Below are 24,768 nucleotides of genomic sequence, written 5' to 3'. Positions count from 1 at the left end.
ACTGTGGTGGTGCTGCACATGCCAGAAGCAAAAATTCAGGCAACATTTTAAAAGACTGTATCTCCAGAAACTTTAAGGTCAGGGATCTTAACCATCTTCAGGATTACATGGAAGCTGAGAAGGAATTATAAGATTTCAGGGATATCTAAAAGTCAAATTTAGGAGGCAAAACTGACACAATTGTATGCCAAGTTCTGTGGTAGAGTTATGACTGTACACCAGTCGTCATCTTTTTTTATACTAGAAGTTTGATCCAAATAAGAATCCTGTCCCATTCAAAGTGACTCCATATATCCTGCTCAAACCTTGCACCCGAGCTGTCATTTGGCAAGAGATGCTGCTTCAAATCTCTGTCTGCAGCTTTCTCTGTGCAGGACTAAGACCTTTCTTTGCTCTTCTGTGGATGCAGAGTTGTTCTCCTGAATTGCAGCCCTGCGCAACCATTAGAAGGAGAATAATTTATCCTAGCTTATCCTAATTTACCTTATCTTAGCCCATCCTTTACTCATGGTTTCTTGTGTATCAGTTGCTTGTTTCAGCACCACAGACCCCTGTAAAGCCACTGAGAGTCCATGCATCAGCAGTTCTCCTGAAGGCATGCAAGAAATTCAAAGAATGAAGTGTAAACTTTCTCTCCCTCCTGAATTTCTCAATCTGTGTGTTCAGCTATACCAGAAACCTTCACTGCACCCTTAAATATTAACACAGCTATTCTTTTGATGTGGGATTCCTCATTTTCATATGAATAAATGATTAATTGTCACCATACTGAGCAGGTACAACTTTATAACTATATGAATCAGCACTGTGCCAAACCCTTTAAGAATAGTAACAGTGTTCAAGCATTTATTGCACTTTATTGCTTTCTGGATCATTTAAAAGGAGTCACTGACAAACAGTCATTTTACACAGGCTTAAAAGTTTGCATTGGATGTACTGAGTGTTTCTGTATTTCAAAATGCAGACATACCTTCTTTTCCAGCAACTTAAGGCTAGGTCTTTGACAGAAAACTCCAGTGTTTGTTCACCAAATGCTACTATTTGCAATGGCACGTCTTGTGTGTTACCTGAGGACAATTTTAACAAAATTTTGAATACAGTACTGAGTACTGTTCTAACAATCATGCTGGCTATGGTGATGTTCTCCATGGGCTGCAATGTGGAACTAAAAAAGTTTTTGGGCCATGTAAAAAGACCCTGGGGTATTTTTGTGGGTTTCCTTTGCCAGTTTGGAATTATGCCTCTCACAGGCTTCGTGCTGTCAGTGGCCTTTAATGTGCTTCCTATTCAAGCAGTTGCGGTGCTGATCATGGGATGCTGCCCAGGTGGAACAGCCTCTAATATCCTTGCCTACTGGGTGGATGGTGACATGGACCTAAGGTAAGAGCAGTTATTCTCTAAAAAGTTCATGTGTCTTTTTATGCCGTAGACTCCATACTGAAAAAGTCTGTATGACATTTGTCTTTGCTACCTGGCCTATGCTTGTTGGAGCTTCCTTCTTGTAGAGTTGTTTAGTTACCATAACAGTAATAAATATAAGCAGAACAGCAATTATGCTCTGTTCATTGAGAATTCATGAGGAAGATAACATGATAAGATTGTGTATAGCATAAACTGTCTTCATTATAAAACCTTAGATCCTGCTGAAAAATGGACCAATGAACACCTCTAAAATACTAAGGATTATGAAATCTTGGTCTAAGAGCCACATTTGTGATTTTGTTTCTCCCAAGATCTTGGGCAATGGAAAAAAAAAAATAACAGAGAGTTTTAGGAACTGAATCCTGTATATGAAATAGTGGCTATGCAATAATGTTTAAAGTAATGTTTCTTGAAAGAGACCATCTGTGGAAAAATATTTTCCCTCCTTTTCTGTTTTATACAATGAATAGACCTGCAAAGCTTTTCTCTTTGGCAACTATTACAAATGAAAATCACTTGTGGTAATTCTATCTGCTCCTGGCACCCTATAGAAGTTTTCAAACTGAAGGAAACTTTAATGTGATACAAGTCACAGCCCTCCATGTTGGGTACAATGGAAAAGTTCCTTTGGGGCTAAATGTGATGATCTCAATGACAGGTAATTTGGCTGCAACTTCAAGATGCTGTGAACTCAAAAACTGTGATACATAAGGCAGCTGACATGCTCTTTGACATCAACCACACAGTAGAAGTGAACCCAGCTCCTGATGCAAATTCAAGGTGGCTCATTAACTCAAACAGCCTTTAAAAGAGCTATTTTTTTTAAATCTTGATCACTTTGTTCTAAAATAAATAGAATCACTTCTCTGTTTCCCACAGAGTAACATAAATTGCAACATTAGGAAGTCAAGCAAAGGAGGCAGGAGACCTGCATGGATGAGCAAGGAGCTCCTGGCAAAACTCAACCAGAAGAAGGAAGCATACAGAAAGTGGAAAGGGGGACAGGCCACTTGGGAGGAATATAGGAATGTTGTCAGAGTATGCAGGGATGCGACGAGGAAGGCTAAGGCCCGTTTGGAATTAAATCTGGCTAGAGATGTCAAGGACAGCAAGAAGGGCTTCTTCAAATACATCAGCAGTAAGAGGAAGACTAGGGAAAATGTGGGCCCTTTGCTGAATGGGGTGGGTGCCCTGGTGACGAAGGATGCAGAGAAGGCAGAGTTACTGAATGCCTTCTTTGCTTCAGTCTTTACTGCTCAGGCCAGCCCTCAGGAACCCCAGATCCTGGAGGCAAGAGAGAAAGTCTGGAGAGAGAAAGACTTTCCCTTGGTGGAGGAGGAGTGGGTTAGAGATCATTTAAGCAAACTTGACACCCACAAATCCATGGGCCCTGATGGGATGCACCCACGAGTGCTGAGGGAGCTGGCGGACATTATTGCTAAGCCACTCTCCATCATCTTTGAAAGGTCATGGAGAACAGGAGAGGTGCCCGAGGACTGGAAGAAAGCCAATGTCACCCCAGTCTTCAAAAAGGGCAAGAAGGAGGACCCAGGGAACTACAGGCCAGTCAGCCTCACCTCCATCCCTGGAAAGGTGATGGAGCAGCTCATCCTGGAAGCCATCTCCACGCTTGTGGAGGAAAAGAAGGTGATCAGGAGTAGTCAGCATGGCTTCACCAAGGGGAAATCATGCCTAACCAATCTGATAGCCTTCTATGATGGAATGACTGGCTGGGTAGATGAGGGGAGAGCAGTGGATGTTGTCTACCTAGACTTCAGCAAGGCTTTTGACACTGTCTCCCATAGCATCCTCATAGACAAGCTCAGGAAGTGTGGTTTAGATGAGTGGACAGTGAGGTGGATTGAGAACTGGCTGAATGGCAGAGCTCAGAGAGTTGTGATCAGTGGCACAGAGTCTAGTTGGAGGCCTGTAGCTAGCGGTGTCCCCCAGGGGTCAGTACTGGGTCCAGTCTTGTTCAACTTCTTCATCAATGACCTGGATGAAGGGACAGAGTGCACCCTCAGCAAGTTTGCTGATGATACAAAACTGGGAGGAGTGGCTGATACGCCAGAGGGCTGTGCTGCCATTCAGAGACTTGGACAGGCTGGAGAGGTGGGCAGAGAGGAACCTCATGAAGTTCAACAAAGGGAAGTGCAGGGTCCTGAACCTGGGGAGGAATAACCCCAGTCACCAGGACAGGTTGGGGGCTGACCTGCTGGAAAGCAGCTCTGCGGAGAAGGACCTGGGAGTGCTGGTGGACACCAAGTTAAGCATGAGGCAGCAATGTGCCCTTGTGGCCAAGAAGGCCAATGGTATCCTGGGGTGCATCAGGAAGAGTGTTGCCAGCAGGCCGAGGGAGGTGATTCTCCCCCTCTACTCAGCCCTGGTGAGGCCACATCTGGAGTACTGTGTCCAGTTCTGGGCTCCCCAGGACAAGAGGGATGTGGCGCTACTGGAGCAAGTCCAGCGAAGGGCTACAAAGATGATTAGGGGACTGAAGCATCTCTCTTATGAGGAAAGGCTGAGAGAGCTGGGCCTGTTCAGCCTGGAGAAGAGAAGGCTGAGAGGAGATCTTATCAACGTGTACAAGTATCTGAAGGGAGGGTGTCGAGAGGATGGGACCAGACTCTTTTCAGTGGTGCTGAGCGACAGGACGCGAGGCAACGGGCACAAACTGAAACACAGACAATTCCATCTGAATATGAGGAAATACTTTTTCTCTGTGAGGGTGACAGAGCACTGGAACAGGTTGCCCAGAGAGGTTGTGGCGTCTCCTTCTCTGGAGATATTCAAAACACGCCTGGATGCAATCCTGTGCAACGTGCTCTAGGTGACCCTGCTTGAGCAGGGGGGTTGGACTAGATGATCTCCAGCGGTCCCTTCCAACCTCAGCGATTCTGTGATTCTGTGATTCTGTGATTCATCCAATTTATCATACGTCAGTCTGAACTAGAAATGGAAAAACTAACAGAAGTGAGAAAGATGTGGAGCTAAGGTGAACAGAGTAAGAATTTAATATTTGTGGCTTTAATAAGCATTTTTTCCATCTTTTGAAAACAGTGAATTTTTCTGTCACATACAGTTGTTAATGTAATATGTGCTTTTTGATACTGTATGTAGTCGACTCTGCTAAATGCCAACTTCCTCACTCTGGAGGACAGATCTATGATATTAGAAACTGTAACACACTATATTTCAATAAATACAGTTCTGAGAAACCACAGATGGAAAGATATACAAGACAAATCTGAAATTTTGACCCAACCTTACTGTGGAAGAATATGCTGAGCCAAACTATGCTTTCGCAGCTCTGAATTTTCAGAGTAGGGCCATTGAAATCAGTAGTAAAAATCTGAATTGATGATGCTATAAATAAAAGTAGAATTTATCTCCCATGACCCTGGCAGAGGGTAAGGTAAATTAAAAATACCTATAAAAGATTATTTTTCAGGTAAAAACCTTATGCTTTAAGATTTCAAAGGCTTTTGATCAAGACCTCAATGACATAATGCAAGGCCTGCAGGATGTGGCAGATACAGCGAAGTGAGCAATGCAAGGATCTTCAGTTCTTGATAAAAGAATAACAACATAAGTAGCCTAGCTGGTGTCTAGAGTATTATAGAAAGCCTGCCCACCATATCAAACAAAGGTTTTCCTTTTAACTGATAATATTTTATGCTTGCAGATAACCAGACATCACCATTGTTTACAGTCCTGCTTCAAAATTTCACAGTGCAAATAGATCACAAGTTAGAGAAGGAATAATTTTTTTCTGTTTCTGATATAATCACAGGGAGGTGAAGTATGAGATTTAATACTTTTCTTAGTAGCTCAGTCCCAGATGATGTCCTCTAAAGTTTCCCATGGGGACACCTGTTCTTGACATCTCTTAATATTTCACAAGAGCAACCACTGAATCATCACCCCTCTCCTCCGCAGCACCCATGGGAGTTTCTGTGAGCACTGGGGTTGGGTGTAGAGAATGGGCAGACTTTGGAGCAGGATGTAGATATTGGAATCACAGGAAAATGTAGGAAACATGGATGTAGGAAAATTAGGTTATTTTATTCATTTGGGGCTTCACCTGACTCAGTCGTAGCCCATGGCTCTTTTATCCTTGCACGTAGGAATCCTCTTGCTAGAGGCTCCTACAAAGTTATATCTAATGATACTGAAACAAAGAGTAATAGGAACCAAAATTAATGCAAATATATCTGCAGTTTCTGTATAACTTGTTCTAGATTACCTTGGATCTCCCTAGTTTGTAGGAGGGGGCTGGTATCACCTTTTTTGAGGGCAATCCATGCAGAAGAGCAGTCAGGAGTGAGGCTCAGAAGGACGTTTCCAAAGTGCCTTCACTAGAGTCCTCTCTTGTGATTTTTACCACGGAGGAGTGTGATTTGTAGACATAATTTTATCTATGCTATTCACATTCTGAGAATCTCCTCATTTTTTAAGCTGTGTTGCCTTGCCCTTCTTCTTTACTCCTACAACAGAAGCACCTTTTTGTAAGAGGTGTATCAAACCTGATAGAAGAAAGGCTTTTTATTTCAAAATGGAAAGGTCTTTGCACCAATCAAGGAAGCAACAGTACTCATGCTCAGCTTCACTAAGCAACTCTCAGCACCTATTTTTCAGCATAGAGCAGAACTAGCCAGAAAGGGATTTTTATTCCATCATACATGCTAGGTGATGAATTTTTCTGTTTTATTCTATTGGCTCTGGAGTGAAATTTTAACACTCCAAAATTGCTGGTGAAACGGAAAGCTCCATCTGAAATCCATCTGACCCTGCCTAGCTTGCCGGGCCTTTCAGGGGCCAGTCAGACAGTCAGCATGCAAACAAATTTGCCAACAGGCCTTCCGTGGTGGCTTCCTGCCTGACTCCCTCATTTGCACTGACAGTTACCGTTACGTGTCTGCAGAACATGTTGATATTTTATGTTCCTTTTTTGTCCTTTCTTTTTTTCCAGCAGAAGCCATTTTTTCATTTTAGGGGTATTTTCCTAACTTGATATATGGGACAAATTGTCTGTAGCCAGTCGTATTTCTTGCCCAACATTTCATAAGATGTTAAGTCATAAGAAGAAAATGAGAAAGACTATAGGCTAGCATGAGATGAACTGTCACACTAACCACTTTCTTTGCAGCGTCAGCATGACAACTTGCTCCACACTGCTTGCAATGGGGATGATGCCACTTTGTCTCTTCGTTTATACCAAGATGTGGACCGACGCTGACTCAATCGTACTCCCCTACGACAGCATTGGTGAGTCAAGTGAATCAGCACTTTCCCTTCTGACTCCCCCCTTCATTCTTTTTCTGGTAACAACTGTCTTTGTACCATCATCATTGCAGAGTCGCACAGATGTGACCTCGGATTTTTAAAACATATTTATTCTCCTCCTTTCCAATAACTTCATTGGGAATTATTCCATATCTCTTTAGGTCACCCAGAGCTCTGCAGAACAAAGCCCTTAAGTTATTACAAATATGGTACAGATATTTATCACAAGGTAGTGAGTGCTTTTTTATTTAAAATGGCTGGAAACCTGCACAGGACTGGGATAAGAATGTAGAATAATTCATACAGGAATAGATGTTTTTCCTGGATAAAAGTGTTTGTAACAGCTTCAAAGCACAATCCTGCAAAGTGCTAAGTGCCAAGGCCATAATCTAGCAAAGTACTTAAGCACATGTGGATAATTAAGCAAGTGATTAAAACTGCTGAGTCTCATTGAAAAGCTGCAGTCTGTGCTGCCAGGAGTGGCTTCATTTGACTTCTTGTCAAAAATCTCATCCAGCTACAAACAGAAAATGGGCTAAGTATTTAGAAATACATGCTCCAGTGCTTCACAGAACTGTGGCCCTAGTGCTTATCAAGTTTGGTTCCATGTTGCGCTAATCTTACAAAGCCAACAGAGTCATTTTCATATTCTTCAATTTCATTTCCCATTGTCCTGAAAAAAATTGCATAAATTGCTTGCACTTTCAAAATAAGTTCTGGAGGAGGGAGGCCAAAACAGAAGAAGCCCTAAGCTGGTTGTTGATATGGTACAGTAGCAAAACACCTGCAGACAAAATGAACATTTAATATACCTACTCACATCACAGCATGGTGATGATTAGCACACTCAAATTTCTGTCTCCCTTTTTGATTCAGGTGAATAAGCATGTAGCTAAGCAGAATGGCAATTACTTCAACAGGTTGCCAAAGATAACAGACTCTATAGAAAAGCAAATGGGCAGGTGTGGATAGAGCATGCATGTTCTGGGGTGCATGTGTCAGAAACATCCTCCAAAGGCTTGCTCTGCAAGCCCAGCTGCTCTGTACAGTGTATTTTCTCCCATCATGAACTTCTGCATTATATGTGGGCTTATCTTTTCTTTTTTTTCTTTTTTTCCAGGAATTTCACTAGTAGCTCTTGTAATTCCTGTTTCACTTGGGATGTATGTTAACCACAGATGGCCTCAAAAAGCAAAAATCATACTTAAGGTAGGATATGTAAGGCTGAATCATTACTAATTATAGACAATTTATGAATTCAATGGCACCACTGAAGCAGTACATTGTTATTCATAGTATTAGTATCCGACTCCATAAGAGCTGTGAAGTTCTCAGTAGAAAAAAAATGAGACACTACAGACACAAATAGTCATGAGTTGCATACATTATTATAAACCATCATTATCCAAAGAGCCTACTTTTGTCTTTGGCGAGAACTATGTTAATAATTAAGTTCAGTGTATAATATAAACTGAAAACTGTGAAGAAAATCATTCTGGTCAACTGGAAAGTTTTCCTCTTCAAAGTAAAAAAACTTGAAAACATATTCTGGATCAAACAAAAAAAAATCTATTTTTAAACCAGTTTGTTGGCTTTTGGGAATTTTGAGCAAAACTTATTTTTTGAAAATGTTGCATCTGTTTAAAAAATCCAACAAAGGCTATTCACAAAATTCAACTGTATTTGCAAGATCATTTCAAATGCATAAAAATTACATTTCTGAGCAAAAAAATGCCTCACCAAAATAATAATAATAACCTAGCTACATGTAGTGTTAACAGCAACCATTCTGAACATTTTCCTGCTAGGTTCAAAGTGTTTTTTAGACCTACTGAGTACCCATGTCTCTCATTGACCACCCTTAATAATATTTTATTAATTTTCTTAATTTCTAAACTAATCTGACAACTAGTTATCTATATTTCTACCTATATTTTGTTATTCTTTCTCTGATATCAGCTCAGGAAAAGAAGACCACAAAAAAGGTCTGTTTAAGTCAAATTCATTTTCCTGAAATATTAGCTTACTGTGTTTTATTTTTAAATGTACTCATAGCTTACTTGTGAAATTGGATACTATCAAGTGTCGGTTTCAAAACTGTTCTATTCCTGTTTAATCAGTTACGGGAAAAGCTTGGACTTGAACTCACATAGCGAGGGACTCCACTTGCTCTCTCAGCAAAACAACACCATTTCATTTTCTTTCTTACTGGATGGGTAAACAGCCCATGGTGGAGTCCATTGACAGCTTGCTTTGTGCAGGACAGCAAAGCATCAAGGGAAGATTGAGCCACAGCCATCAGATTAAAGTCCATACAGTGACAAACGGAGATAAGAGCACAAAGACACTGTACCTTGTGAACTAAAAGAGCTTGTCACAGTCATACCATATTTCTTTTCCTTAGGTGCATGTCATTAATAGTTCAGTCAAGCAAAAGTAGTTGTTCATTCGGTGCTCTTAGAAAGGCTTCAGTCAAAGACTGATGAAGTCAGTTCAGTGGGAATAGGCTTCCCGTATACACTTTTTAGCTGAGAAACAGATTCTTGTAAGCCTAGATCCAGAAGCCTGCCAGTGAGTTTCCTGGCAATATATGCCATGAGGGCAGATATTTCACTTGGATATTGAGAAGAGAGTTAGTTATCCCTTTATTTGGCAAGCAGTGGCTAGGATCTCTGCACATTCAACCACAGGAAATAAGATCACCTCAGTGATTATGGCTGTGTAGGAATGTCATATGAACTCACGTTCAGTTTTCAAACACACTGTGTTTTCAGCCACATTAAAGATTTACTCATTCACTTGGCGAATAATTTCCTAGCACTAACAATCTGGTGTCTAGTTAGCATACGCTATACTAAGCCCCAAAGTGTAACTGACCAAGTGGGGAAAAAAGCCTGTTACACCAGCTATTAGACTGTCTCAACAACTGAGAAAATAGTTCTGATCTGTGCATCATTCCTTGTCCATGTCATGCCTCTGAGATTATTTTTAACATTGAGTTCTAAGTATAGCAAAAGTTTCAAGAGATTAATCTTACTGATACCTGCTATAGATACCTATTATAGCTCTACCTTGATCTATATCTGAAATCACACATTGAAATAACTTGTATATCTCCAGTTTTTGGAAAATGGCAGCTATCTAATTCATGTGCCTGTTGTGAATTATATTGCAATAAGCATTCCACTTCATATTTAGTAAGATTTTTCAGTGACTTAGATGAAGACACTCATGGGCATGTTTGAAATTATGTTTGATGTCATTAAATTTCATCAAAGTCTCTTTCCACACAGTCCTTCCTCTTTTTTCCCACAGGTTGGTTCCATTGTCGGAGCAGTCCTCATCGTGCTCATAGCTGTGGTTGCAGGAATACTGTACAAAGGTTCCTGGATTATCTCCCCTAAATTATGGATCATTGGTACCATATTTCCAGCAGCTGGATATTCTCTGGGGTTCTTTCTGGCTCGCATAGCTGGTCTGTCTTGGAACAGGTATAGATTTCTCTGTGACATAGAGCTATAGTCTTATTGCAGCTGTGAAGTTTTTATTTAATGATTAATCAATGCTGAGAATACTCCCTAAACATTAATTATGCTGCAAGGTCACTCATTCCCCAACTCTGTTTCTGCATTACTACATTTAGATAAGACTTTTCTTGTGCACATTTTTGTTTATGGATTCTAATTCTCTGTTTCCTCCGATCTGTCATACGTCTTTCCCTTGTGTGCCTGTGTCCTACACCTCAAAGGAAGTAGACAGGACAGGCCTAACTAACCAGTTGGCTGGGACTGCTAAATTTCCCATGAAGCAGCAGCAGTCCACAATTTAGAGCATCCTTACAAAAGAGGGAGAGAGTGAGTGTTACCGAACAATATAACATACATGTCTTGAAAGTGGAGGACAGTCCTCTACAAATGCTGAACTGCCATAAATTGTGTGTCCTCTAGTGGTAACAACTGTATGTCTTGTGGAGTGTTTTGTGGGCTGTGTGAGCTGGAGGATACTGTTTTCTCAGTTATCTGTTACTGCATGTTTCTTGTCTATCCGGATTCCTAAAAAGCATAGGAATGCACAGGCTCCTATATGATGACTGTCTTTGTATTATTCCCTTTAGATGTCGAACAGTGGCTCTGGAAACAGGCATGCAGAACACTCAGCTGTGTACAACAGTTGTACAGCTCTCCTTCACTCCTGAACAACTTGAGCTGATGTTTACTTTCCCACTCATCTACAGTATTTTCCAGTTGTTGTTTGCACTAATAATTTTAGCAGGTAAGGTATAGACATTTTCCGTTATAGCAGTATAAGTGTTATTATTATTATTATTATCAGTCTCATTTGTTGTGAAGTATGGAGAAAATAAAAACAGACAATTTAGGGATAAAAATAGTCAAATGGAAAACAGTTAAGTAAATAATGACCCCAGTTATTAGTGAACATTGTCACTGTGCTGTGCCCTGTACAAGGAAGATATGAGGATCAGTTCAAGATTTGTAAGGACCCTTTTTTTCAACATAAGGGAGAGGACCTCCATCATCTCCAGCTGGACACATGAGAATACCTTGAACACAGGATTGTTATCAACCTTTGCTGAGAAAGAGTAAATGGATCTTCTTTCAGAGCCTTATATCACCCCAAAGTGTCAGGAATTACGTTGCACACCAGAATCATCCCCACAAGCCCTACCAGCCAGCTAGCCCTCCTGTCAATGCTTAAGAGAACTGGCATTAACTTAGTGGAAGTATCTTCCATTAGATGTAAAGGCCCCTTTTCCCCCCCATATACACCTTGTATGAGTTGCACCACTACTAACATAACTGACCTACTGAGGATCAGGACCTTGTACCTGTTCTCTCCCCTAAAGCCAGCTGTGACTATTTAGATCCTAATTCCAAATTAGACTTCTCACCAGACGCCCAGAGCACTGCCCCAAGGACTCAGGCTTAGAGGTGTAGCGCTGACTCTTACCTCTCTGGCAGGCAACAGTGTGAGGACGATGTAAGGATAGACAAACTGCTCTGCCCTACTTTGTCTCAGTTTCTGCCAAACAGAGCTTACTGAGAAGTAAGAGTCAATCCCACAGACCCAACCAAGAGCCCAAAAGCTTTCTAAGTTAGACAAACAATACATTTAAAAGTCATTACACACAGCAGGAACAGGAAGCAGGTTAACACCAAAAGCAGAATTAAAAATATATTCCTTGTAATTTTCTAAACATACGTTTTTAGTGATGAGTGCTGTTGAAATATAATATTTAAATATAGCTTTAAAGCAACTCTGTCTGGAGGTGTATGAATACACCTTTTAGCAATATAAGGAAGGAAAATGTTGTATGGCAACATAGTACTACAATAGTTTCTTCAGATCATTATTGTAATTTCTTTATTTAATACTAAATGTACTGATTCCCAGGCTACCGTATTTACAAAAGACACCGGGGCAAAACGAAGACAGATGACATGAAAACAAAGGAAGAAACCAAATCAAAATCAGTGTCGCCACATGCTACAACAAATGGAGGATTTATTTCAAATGAGACCAAATAGACAATCACCTCACTGTTCCAACCAGCTAAAAATGTATAATATATATGGTTTACTTAGAACTTTTTTTTTACATTCTGTTGCTTTAAGAAAATATTTAACAAAAGAAGGTGTTCTGCTGATATTGTACAGAAAGACTTTAAAATGATTAATTTATGAAAGATTTCTACTTTAATTTTGAACATGGTTTCTGCCATGATTGTAGGATCTATTTTTGAAGCTAATTCTCTAAAATATTTAATGTTATATTATGGCTTATTTAAAAAAAGCAGAATAAAGGCAGGCTCAAAAAAAGCAGACATCTGCTAAGAAAGCAGATATTTGCATTACGGACTCCAGCCACTGATCCTGCAGATTCATCCCCTAGTCTCAGCCCCAGCACCAACAAAGAGAAATGTTGCAAAAGTGCCTGAACAGCTACAGGAGTTGACGTGGAAGGTCTGTCAAGGCTGGAGGACTTTTGCTGAACATGAATCAACCTGGAAACTGAAACAAGCAAGTAAAGAAATAATGTTTCATTTAAGTCAGTCTCATCAGACTAAAGATGTTGCACTGTAATAATTGCTTAAAGCATTAATTTATACAAAAGCTATAACTTTAAACAGTGCAAATTACCTTATGACTCCATTTTTTTGCTCAGATTAATAGCAAACAACAGTTTTGTATCTTCAGTTTGGGTCATTTAGGTGCTGGAAAGATCAACAGAGGGACAAAGCCCAGGGTATGAGCCAAGAGCAGTGTTAGTGTGCCAGCTGCATACAAAGGAGCAGGCTGAGTTTTTGGAGGTGTGAGAAGTGGTCAACTTTTGCACTGAAGGGGAGGCATGTGAAAGTGGAACAAAATTGTCCCTGATTCATCCAGGAGCACGTTCACCACTTTTAAGACAGAATAACAGTGCTTACAGGGAGTCATATATTTCTGTGGTTTTATGAACTCAGTAAATTTGGACTTACTAAGTGTCCATGACATTGATTTAGTCAATAACTTAAAATTTTTGATTATATAAAGCATGGACAGAAATAGTTGTATGTAAACATACATTATTTGTCTCTGAAAATTTGAGGGCACATATGGAAAGCTGTCTTAAGTGTGCGGAGAAAATGAGTACGATTCTAAGAAAAACAGTGCAGTGAATTTTTAGCAGCTGTAATTTTTTGTGGATGCATTCGGTAACATTAGTCCCATAGTTCTTATGCAAAGAAAACATCCAGAGAACTTCAGATGAAATGAGTGAGAGTTTGGCTGACCAAAAACTTCAAGAATGAGCCAGCTATCAACACATGGAAACCATACACCTCCTTGTCATATTCAAGTGAACATTTTGAGGGTGTTGTGAGTTAATGTGGCAGATTTTTTACAAACACAGCTTAAATTGTGGAATTTAGGTTCCAGACACATAGCTTTCCACTTCTGCAGAAATACGCCCAATATTAAACAAAGGATAAATTATTTCTATATACCAGTTGCAGGGGAAAGGGTCTTGAAACGTTTCTGAGCTCTAAGATACTTGAAGCTGCTTTATTTTCAGGAGGACAGTCAGAGCGTTCAAAACCTCCACAGAGGAGGTCAACGCTTAGTGGGAGCTAACACATAACATGCCTTTTTATACAATATAGAATAAACAGAAAAAGGTAGTGAATTCTATTACAGAGGAATCGTAAATGTGAAACACCACATTCATTGAGAAAAGGATAAGCTGTTGTTTGCAACATATGCAGTAAAAAGGCTATTGTTATTATCCTGCTTACCTCAAAATACAGGCAGTAGAAGTCAGTTAGGATCACATCTTTCTAGCACAAGCTGCTACTTTTTCCCCATTCTAAAGTTAAAATAACCCCAACGTTTTTGCATATATTTTACACAGATTTTGAAAATGTATTGAAGAACAGTATTTTCTCTTCTGTGTGCCTTTGTATTTAAAACAACTGTATAAACACTAAACTGAACACAATCAGTAACTGTTTATAACTTTGCCCACTGGAGTAATTTGAGGCAGAAAGAATTAAGACTGAATCCTAACATGCAGACCAAGTTTATGACTTTGAGATGTAATAAAAACACCTCAGATGATTGTGTAAAATGTATATGTTTAATAATGACGAGTATTAAATGAACATGGGATGTCTGATGCCATATTTGATGGACATTTTCTAACATATATGTGCTCCCAGGGTCCCAGCTGAAGGCTGGAGGCGGTAGCTTCTTCAGCCTAGAGTTAAATCTAGCAAGAGTCGGATGACACAAGCCTTACGTGCAACAATGTCAATTTAAACCAGCATACAGCTTTAGAGCATGCCAAACCTAGACATCCAGCCATAGGAGCCTGGGCAGCACAGTGTCAGTCACCAATGCTGCTGGCCTGAGCTATCCCACAGCAGCATTGTGGACTTTCTGGGGAGCTGTGTCCTCTCCCCTAACGTCTCCAGAAAGATGTTAAACGCTAGTGGCTGTCAGTCATACAAACACTGTGGTATGGCCTTCTTGGGCCAAGGAGGCTGGCAGCCTCCAGCCTTGCAGTTGCAGTTGTCCTTGCTATAGGCAAAAGAAAATCCCTGGCTTGCAGAGATCAGTTGGTTTAACCTGCTCTCCATCATCTCCTCTCACATCCTCCAGCATAAACATCCTTTCAATGCTTCTTTTTAAGCAAATTTCTATGCATTGAAATTGCTGGCTGATGGGACATTGCGGACATGTGCCATTTAGAACCCCCATGCAGCAATGTTCAGACTAACAGATACCCGACCTAATTCACCCTTACACTTACTAGTAATCACACATGTACTAGTGCAGGCTAAGAAGTTTCACAGCTGCCTTAGCAAGTTCTAGTTTAACACAGTTAGTCTACTTTTAGATAAAGTGGTTCGAGTCCAGAGATTCTGGGGTCCCTGAATCTTATTCTGCTGCACTTCTGGTTATCAAGCCATTGCAGGCAAAATGAACTGACGTCTAAAGATAGACATACCCTAAAAGTTGCAGTGGTAGCTGAATTAATGCCCAGCTCATCCAAGGATCTAAGGATGTAAAAGGATGTAAAATCACACTTGCCCAGCCTAAGTTTCAGCCATATGTCTGGCTATATAGACATGTTCCCTAATCAGTGAAGAGAGAGAAGCACTGCCATGGAGTTATTCATGCCCTCTGTCTCAGACACCTAGTGTAGGATAAGCTGTCCACTGGAATAGTCTGTCTCTATAAATTAGATATAGATGGCCTGGCTTAGATCAAACACCTAAGTTTTTGACTTTCAGACAGAAAAAAAAGTAGGTGAGACTAAGTATCGCTTTTGTCTTCGTTTCTTTTTCTGCATAAAGTCTAATGTGCTCTGAACACCCAGTTTGTTTCTTTTAACCTCGGTGATGTCTTTATAATTGAAAAAACAAAACTGGGCTCAAAAATATCTTTATACTGATTTATACTTTATGCTGATTTTAATCTCCTGTGAACATATAACTTATTTTTTCAGCTGACCAAAAGACAGGGAGAAAAACTGGTTCTGTCAGAGTGTTGTATTAGTGAGAAGAGAGTGCAGCCTGAACAGAATTAACAAGTAAATTGATTTGCAATCTATGTTACATGAGTTTGTCATTTCGCTCTAATCAGGTTTTGATGTTCAAAAAACACTTTTGTAATCTCTGCTGATCAATATTATTTTAGTCAGCCTCAGAAGGGAGGAATGAATTTACATTTTGCAGTCCAACAAACTAACATAGTGGACACATGGTGCAAACCTAAAACGATAATTAGTATTCCCTATCTGCAAAAGCACAGACCTTCACTGCTCAGTATCTTATGAGAATGCCCCTGTCCTCCTCAGATCAACTATATCATTCACACACATCCAAACTTAATGCAAGGATGATGCCATAGTACTACAACCAAATGACCACTAAACAAGTCTCACTGGATTTTTGAAGTCAGAACTGAAGAGCAGAACAAGTAAGACTCTACTTCTCTTTTCTAAGAAATATCCATTTTGTTCAAGGAGGACTAATGTCCTAGTTAAGCTAAACACTAAATGAACTTAAAATGTCAACTGAAAAACAAACTGCTGGTTGCCAGAATGTTCACCAAACTTCAAACTGGAATTGCAGTACGTGAATAATTGTCAAGTCCTTAAAGAGTACTAATATGTTTTCATTAATAGATATGCCCTGGGAGATGATGTTACTATCTCAGTTTAGTTTCCATTAAATTTAACCATCTAAAGCAAGTTTCCAGTGTCGACCTTTATCCTTCCCCCAAAACACACAACCAGTACTATCGAGAGAAGGTATCTCTGAAGAGCAAGTCATCACATGCCTCAGGTTTAGGATGGGAGGAATTCTAGAAAGAGGCAAAGAAATTGTGTGGAATAGGGTGTGAAGTTCAGTTGCCTAAACATAGGCATGTAGTGTGATGTGAGATGCCCTGGGTATCCTGCCTGGCTTTCAGCTGCCAGTCCAGACAGACGCAGGTGTCCTGCCTGCAGCTACCATGGCCCTGCAGCACCTAAAATGGCACTAGACACCTGTTCAGGCAGCTGACTCCTCCTCATGACTACTGTGCAAGTGACTCTTGTTTGCTGTGGTTTTCATCTGATATACCTGAACACCTTAGCAGTCAGAAGGAGCATCAGTACTTCACATAATTACAAGCCTACAAGAAGATCCTTGCAAATTTCTTCCCATGAGGCGCCTCCCACAGAGTATGGAAGTTCATTTGATTGGCAAGCCAAATATTTCAGAATTTAGGGGGAAAAAAATCCAATTCTGTTACTTCAAACTGCCTCATGGAACTGACCTAAGACATGCCTCCTTAGCAGATTTCTCCCAGCCCTTCATCTTTCCTCAGACTTATATAACATGGGACTTTAAAAGGGCTGAGAATAAAATTCAATGAGGACAGATAACAAAGACAAACAAAGAATAAACAATGAACAGATAAATACATATTAATGATATCTCCACTTGTTCATAAAGGACTTAACCTATAATGAATCAATACAAAACTGTGTTGCCAATAACACTTGAAAGATCAGCCTCCTCCCTCAAATAATGAGATTGATTTAAGAGAACATGAGACTGTACAAATAATAAACTGAAGTTAAGATTTTTATCTTTTGGAGTTCAGGTATTTGGGGATTTGGCCATAAGGACTAGACTTTTGTCTTTTTGAAAAATCAATCAGTACAGAAATCTATTGCAATCACAGCAAATATCTTAAAACTCCACACAAGTGAAAAGAATTCTTGACACTGAAGTAAACACCCATTGACTGCAACAAGGAGTTGATCAGATCCTTTAAGCAGTGTATCCCTTGGTTATTATATATCTTAGATACTGTTATGTAATGTAATGTAATAAATTTTGTTCCAAGTGATCAGAATCTGGTCACGAGTTAGTTACTTTTTTCTTAGAGCACACTAAGCTAATACACACTATCATCTTATTCATTGCAGTTGTTCCTGACCATGAGAAATATTATTCATTATATATCCAGTGCTTCTATTCCACACCAATTTAGCATTGCCTCATATTTTATAGATGTAATTTAATTGCAACAGATATGCTGAGTAGATATGCTGGTCAGATATCATTAAGGTGTAGATAACCCGATATGTTCTTTTAAATATGGTCCCAGACCTTCTGTCTCCTTCTCAGTCTCCTTCTTCTGTAATGAGTTTGCATTTTACTCATTTGGGGATTTCATCACAGTTTTTGAAAGCCATTTTCCCTGATCTGAATTCAAAATAGGTGTATGGAGGTCATATTGAGATGCTAAGGTGCTGTTTAAACAATTAGATGGTACAATTAATTATCCAGAATCAGAATTATTTACAAGGGATTAATGAAAATGTCAGGATTACACATTGTACAGATGTTGTGTTTCTAATGTCAGTAGTAAATCTGCTGTAGGTAAAACAAATTCTTTCCACATAAGGGTCTTTATTTAAAAATACATCCAAACTCACAAAATATCCCACAGGTGATACAGACCAATTCCCTATAAAAAATATACCTACTGAGTAAACAGAGTAAAACACACATCTTACATAGCTGATCACATATTTCAGGTTTCAAATAGCCAATGATGAATAAAAAAAAGGGACAAATATCATGAACAATATCTAAAAAGCAGACTTAAATTGTGAATACAATTTACTACAGATCCAAGATCATTCAAAAAGAGGTCAAAAAGACTAACTCATGGACCATAGTTTCATTGCTGGCAATTCAATATGCTGGAGATGCAATTCTTGACTCAGAAAGTCTCTAAATCACTGACTGGTGGAAGCTGAAGAGGTATGTGCACAGGTATCTTACACCCTTACCTTAAGCACTTCCTACTGCCATAGCCAAGCTAACTGGAGCTTTGCACTTTTTGTGTTTGTTTGTGAAATCATTTCCAGTAATCAATAAATCTAAGAGAAAACACAGGCTGCTTACAGATATTCTGCTTGTTGAAAGGGAAGAAAAATTAATCGACTCCAGCAATAGCAGCTAAGTAGAAGGACAAAAGTGTAAATACTGAAACAAATAAAGGATTAATGGAAGTGACAGGAGAAAATTCAGCGAAATTATTTTGTGAACAGATGCCTAGCTATCCATACAGGAACCAGTCATTGCATTGATGTCTTTTTTTATATTCTGTACTGCTTCACCCATTCTGTTGGATTTTTTTAGAATTTTTCTGCAGAAACCATTTGGTGCACAAACTAAAAAGCTCCCACAGTTAGAAAACATAAAACAGCTGGAATGTCTGCAACATCAAAATCACTTATTGCATCTGGAGCATCACTGGGATATGGTCAGAATAGTCATTACAGCTCATTCGCCCAGATGTAGCAAATCTTCCTCTAGGTCTTTACAGGCACATACCAGGAAACACTGCCATGCTGCTAAACGTGCAGGTGGTGCAATTGCACAGTGTGAGTGGTGAAGACTCAGGTATGTCTGATGGGGCTAGGAAGCTGGGGTCTGGCAGTGGTAAGCAGAAAGCATCATTTCACTCCCTGTACTCCAGACTACACCAGTTTTGCTCATACTGTCTATGAAGGGCAGAGCAGGAGGACGAGCCAATTCCACTCTCCTTGCTTAGGTTTCCCCACTTAGTTCCCTCCAGACCAGAGCCAGACTGCAAGCCACTGCACAGGCTTATGCGGCCAAGAGAACCAACTGGGCTCAGGCACAGCTTAACATGACAGCAGAGGTGAAATTTTAGGCTATGCCTATGCTAATAAATAAATTAAGCCAGGGACTGGTCTCTGGCTCCAAGGTCAAGTGGCACTATCCCTCTCACATACACATAGCTAAACTCTCTTTCCCCACAAGCAGGATGGCCACATTTCAGACTAATTGCCTTCTGGAAGTGCTTCCCGGCACATGCTCCTCATTAGCCATACCCCAGCACCATCTGATAACGTGCCATATCACGGGAGCCAAAGCTGTGTCAGGGAGGGTGCAAACAGTTAAATAGCACAGGCAGTTGTGAGATACTCCTCAAACCTGTGCCCTGGTCCTGGCTTATTTACTTGTATAGATGTAGCTGTAAGTGCCCAAATATGTGGGTTTTTTGGTTTTTTATTTTTTTTCCTTCACAACTCAAAACATTCTGATTTGAGTGGGATCAAAGAATTTAGGGTAAGGACCTTGTATTTTCCGCTATTATTTCCTCGTAGACCAGAGGGGGTTGGGGCCTTTGATCCCAGTGGCCCTTGATTGGGCGGTCAAGCACCCTGTGAGTCAGTGCTAGGGAGAGGCCTATATAAGAGCCAGGCCTAGAGCGCAGCTCCCAGAGCGCAGCGAACAGAGGCAGCGAACAGAGGCAGCAGTTTGCGCAGCAGTTTGCGCAGAAGGGCGTGCGAAGGGACCTTCATTTCTGTTCCCTGCGGTGTACACTTCCCCAATATGGTCGTGACACGCCGCACAGCACGTTCCCCAGCGGCTGCTGGAGTTGCTGTGTCAGAGGCTTGGACCCAGACTGGCCCTCTGACAGTAGATGCAGCTCTACAGGTCTCAGGCTGCAGGGAGTGCTTGGGGCCTCTCCGGGAGGCCTGGGCTGGCAGCCAGCTCTCCTGCAGGAGGTGTGCTGCTGTTGACGAGTTGTGTCGTCAGGTAAGGGAGTTACGGGAGGAGGTCAGTAGGCTGCGCAGCATCCGAGAAGCAGAGCAAGAGATAGACAGGGTATTCTCGGAGACTGTGCAGCTTCGGGAGTCCCAACCCCCTGCAGCAGTGGAGTTGCCAGAGGGCTCTGTGCCGTGTGAAATGGTACATCATAACATCATAGAAGAAGGCTGGAAACTGGTCACTGCTCGTGGGAGGAGAAAGGCTCCTACTCCTCCTGAAGACCTGAAGCTGAAGAACAGGTTTAGTGCCCTCCAGGATGAGGAGGAGATGGGCATGGCTGCCAGGGAAGTAACCGGGACAACAGACCCTGTGCCCTGCCGGAACACCCGGAAAAAGCGGCGGGTGATTGTTGTGGGGGACTCCCTGCTACAGGGGACGGAGGCATCTATCTGCCGACCTGACCTCTTGTCTAGAGAGGTTTGTGGCCTGCCGGGGGCTCGTGTGAGAGATGTCATGCAAAGACTGCCAAGGCTCGTCCATTCTTCGGACTATTACCCACTGCTGCTCTTCCATGTGGGCGCCAATGACACCAAGGGCAAACTGCAGACCATCAAGCAGGATTTCAGAGCTCTGGGGATGGTGGTCAAGGGTCTGGGAGCCCAGGTCATCTTCTCCTCAATCCTGCCAGTGAGGGGGATGGATGAGAGGAGGAGGAGACGGACTTTCCAGGTTAACGACTGGCTGCGCCGCTGGTGTTGGCAACAGGGTTTTGGTTTCTACGACCATGGGACCCTGTTTGAAGATCAACAACTGCTGGGGAGAGATGGGATCCACCTCACGAGGCGGGGCACGCGGGTCTTTGCCAACAGGTTGGCCAACCTGGTAAGGAGGGCTTTAAACTAGGAAAGATGGGGGAAGGGGAGACTTATAGTGACAGGGTAGTTGGCAAAAGACTGCTCAAGTCAGGATGCCTCCAGCAGGTGAATGCAGCCAGGGAAGTGCGCATGGGATGTGGCTATGGAGGACCCTCTTGTATCCCTCCTGGGAAACCTGCATGCTCGATCACCTCCCTGAAATGCCTGTACACCAATGCACACAGCATGGGGAACAAACAGGAAGAACTAGAGATGTGTGTGCGGTCGCAGGGCCATGATCTCATTGCCATTACAGAGACATGGTGGGATAGCTCGCATGACTGGAGTGCTGTCATGGATGGCTACGTACTTTTTAGGAAAGACAGGCCAGGCAAGCGAGGTGGTGGAGTTGCTCTTTATGTGAGAGAGCAACTGGAATGTATTGAGCTGTGCCTAGGGGTGGATGAAGAGCGAGTCGAGAGCTTATGGGTAAGGATCAAAGGGCAGGCTAATAGAGGTGACACTGTTGTGGGTGTTTACTACAGGCCACCTGATCAGGATGAGGAAGTGGATGAGGCCTTCTACAGACAGCTGGAAGTAGCCTCACAATCTCAGGCCCTGGTTCTCATGGGGGACTTCAACCACCCCGATATCTGCTGGAAAGACAACACAGCTAGGCACAAACAGTCCTGGAGATTCCTGCAGAGCATTGGTGACAACTTCTTGACCCAGGTGGTGGAGGAGCCAACAAGGAGAGGTGTGCTGCTGGACCTCGTACTAACAAACAAAGAAGGACTGGTGGAAGATGTGAAGGTTGGGGGCTGCCTTGGCTGCAGTGACCATGAGATGGTGGAGTTCAGGATCCTGCGAGGAGGCAGCAGGGCACCAAGTAGGATCGCAACCCTGGACTTCAGGAGAGCAAACTTTGTCCTCTTCAGGGACCTACTTGGAGGAATCCCATGGGTGAGGGCCCTGGAAGGAAGGAGTGTTCAAGAGAGTTGGTTAATATTCAAACATCACTTCCTCCAGGCTCAAGAGCGGTGCATCCCTATGAGTAGGAAGTCAAGCAAAGGAGGCAGGAGACCTGCATGGATGAGCAAGGAGCTCCTGGCAAAACTCAACCAGAAGAAGGAAGTCTACAGAAAGTGGAAAGGGGGACAGGCCACTTGGGATGAATATAGGAATGTTGTCAGAGTATGCAGGGATGCGACGAGGAAGGCTAAGGCCCGTTTGGAATTAAATCTGGCTAGAGATGTCAAGGACAACAAGAAGGGCTTCTTCAAATACATCAGCAGCAAGAGGAAGACTAGGGAAAACGTGGGCCCTTTGCTGAATGGGGTGGGTGCCCTGGTGACGAAGGATGCAGAGAAGGCAGAGTTACTGAATGCCTTCTTTGCTTCAGTCTTTACTGCTCAGGCCAGCCCTCAGGAGCCCCAGACCCTGGAGGCAAGAGAGAAAGTCTGGAGAGAGGAAGACTTTCCCTTGGTGGAGGAGGAGTGGGTTAGAGATCATTTAAGCAAACTTGACACCCACAAATCCATGGGCCCTGATGGGATGCACCCACGAGTGCTGAGGGAGCTGGCGGATGTTATTGCTAAGCCACTCTCCATCATCTTTGAAAGGTCATGGAGAACAGGAGAGGTGCCCGAGGACTGGAAGAAAGCCAATGTCACCCCAGTCTTCAAAAAGGGCAAGAAGGAGGACCCAGGGAACTACAGGCCAGTCAGCCTCACCTCCATCCCTGGAAAGGTGATGGAGCAGCTCATCCTGGAAGCCATCTCCACGCATGTGGAGGAAAAGAAGGTGATCAGGAATAGTCAGCATGGCTTCACCAAGGGGAAATCATGCTTAACCAATCTGATAGCCTTCTATGATGGAATGACTGGCTGGGTAGATGAGGGGAGAGCAGTGGATGTTGTCTACCTAGACTTCAGCAAGGCTTTTGACACTGTCTCCCATAGCATCCTCATAGACAAGCTCAGGAAGTGTGGGTTAGATGAGTGGACAGTGAGGTGGATTGAGAACTGGCTGAATGGCAGAGCTCAGAGAGTTGTGATCAGTGGTACAGAGTCTAGTTGGAGGCCTGTAGCTAGCGGTGTCCCCCAGGGGTCAGTACTGGGTCCAGTCTTGTTCAACTTCTTCATCAATGACCTGGATGAAGGCACAGAGTGCACACTCAGCAAGTTTGCTGATGATACAAAACTGGGAGGAGTGGCCGATACGCCAGAGGGCTGTGCTGCCATTCAGAGAGACCTGGACAGGCTGGAGAGGTGGGCAGAGAGGAACCTCATGAAATTCAACAAAGGGAAGTGCAGGGTCCTGCACCTGGGGAGGAATAACCCCATGCAGCAGTACAGGTTGGGGGTTGACCTGCTGGAAAGCAGCTCTGCTGAGAAGGACCTGGGAGTGCTGGTGGACACCAAGTTAAGTATGAGGCAGCAATGTGCCCTTGTGGCCAAGAAGGCCAATGGTATCCTGGGCTGCATCAGAAAGAGTGTTGCCAGCAGGTCGAGGGAAGTGATTCTCCCCCTCTACTCAGCCCTGGTGAGGCCACATCTGGAGTACTGCGTCCAGTTCTGGGCTCCCCAGTACAAGAGGGATGTGGCACTACTGGAGCAAGTGCAGCGAAGGGCCACAAAGATGATTAGGGGACTGGAGCATCTCTCTTATGAGGAAAGGCTGAGAGAGCTTGGCCTGTTTAGCTTGGAGAAGAGAAGGCTGAGAGGAGATCTTATCAATGTGTATAAGTATCTGAAGGGAGGGTGTCGAGAGGATGGGGCCAGACTCTTTTCAGTGGTGCCGAGCGACAGGACGCGAGGCAATGGGCACAAACTGAAACACAGACACTTCCATCTTAACATGAGGAAAAACTTTTTCACTGTGAGGGTGACAGAGCACTGGAACAGGTTGCCCCGAGAGGTGGTGGAGTCTCCTTCTCTGGAGATATTCAAAATGCGCCTGGATGCAATCCTGTGCAATGTGCTCTAGGTGACCCTGGTGGAGCAGGGGGGTTGGACTAGATGATCTCCAGAGGTCCCTTCCAACCTCAGTGATTCTGTGATTCTGTGATTCTATGGCAGCTCTGACTCATGCTGTTAATGACAAATTAAGCTTTAACGGAGTAAACACACTTCAGTTCAAACAGTTTTTACCTCTGTGGAACAGAGCCTTCTTTTATACAAAAAAGGAACATGGTCATCTCAAGTGTGCAAGATATCTTTGATGTAATGCTCTTTTTTTTTTTTAATTATTTGAACTTGGTACCATTTAAACTGAAGCTTGAACTTTTTTACTTTTTATGGTTAAAAAGCTAATGACTATTGAAGGGAATGAAAGCAATCATTGGTATTAAGTTTTCAAAGGATGAGAATTTCTACTTTTTACAGTGTTAAGAAGGCTAGCTGTATTGCATGAGTCATTTGTGTTTAACTGCAGAGGACTACAGGGCCAGGTTCAGAGGTGGTGTGTTGCCTTCAGGCATGCTTTTCAAAAGTCTGTAGTTCACACGTGTGAGGGAATATGGAGTCATTTCTGCATCGTCTACACAACAAGAAAGGATATCCTGACAGTGTAGGAAGAGGAGGATTGGTGCTGTGAGACTACTCAGTCAGATCTATA

At 42.4% G+C, this 24,768-nt stretch overlaps 1 protein-coding gene across 1 annotated transcript; it reads left to right on the top strand.

Annotated features, from left to right (window-relative positions):
• Window positions 1-958: 958 nt before the first annotated feature.
• On the top strand, window positions 959-12,254 carry SLC10A2 (solute carrier family 10 member 2). Its single transcript, XM_013954095.1, has 6 exons — window positions 959-1,380; window positions 6,572-6,690; window positions 7,829-7,917; window positions 10,024-10,199; window positions 10,823-10,980; window positions 12,121-12,254. Exons 1-6 carry the CDS (start codon window positions 959-961, stop codon window positions 12,252-12,254), a joined length of 1,098 nt encoding a protein of 365 aa, XP_013809549.1.
• Window positions 12,255-24,768: the final 12,514 nt, after the last annotated feature.

Source organism: Apteryx mantelli, chromosome 1, assembly GCF_036417845.1.
Source record: "Apteryx mantelli isolate bAptMan1 chromosome 1, bAptMan1.hap1, whole genome shotgun sequence".
NCBI lineage: Eukaryota > Metazoa > Chordata > Aves > Apterygiformes > Apterygidae > Apteryx > Apteryx mantelli.
The sequence above is the reverse complement of the archived record's forward strand: the minus strand, read 5'-3'. Positions and strand labels throughout refer to the sequence as shown.

Bases quoted from the DNA above. Each gene is read 5' to 3' on its own strand.
- SLC10A2 (XM_013954095.1), top strand. From the start codon at position 959: ATGCAGACATACCTTCTTTTCCAGCAACTTAAGGCTAGGTCTTTGACA. The intron at 1,381-6,571 runs GTAAGAGCAGTT...CTTTCTTTGCAG, and splicing joins GATGGTGACATGGACCTAAG to CGTCAGCATGACAACTTGCT. The intron at 7,918-10,023 runs GTAGGATATGTA...TTTTTCCCACAG, and splicing joins AAGCAAAAATCATACTTAAG to GTTGGTTCCATTGTCGGAGC.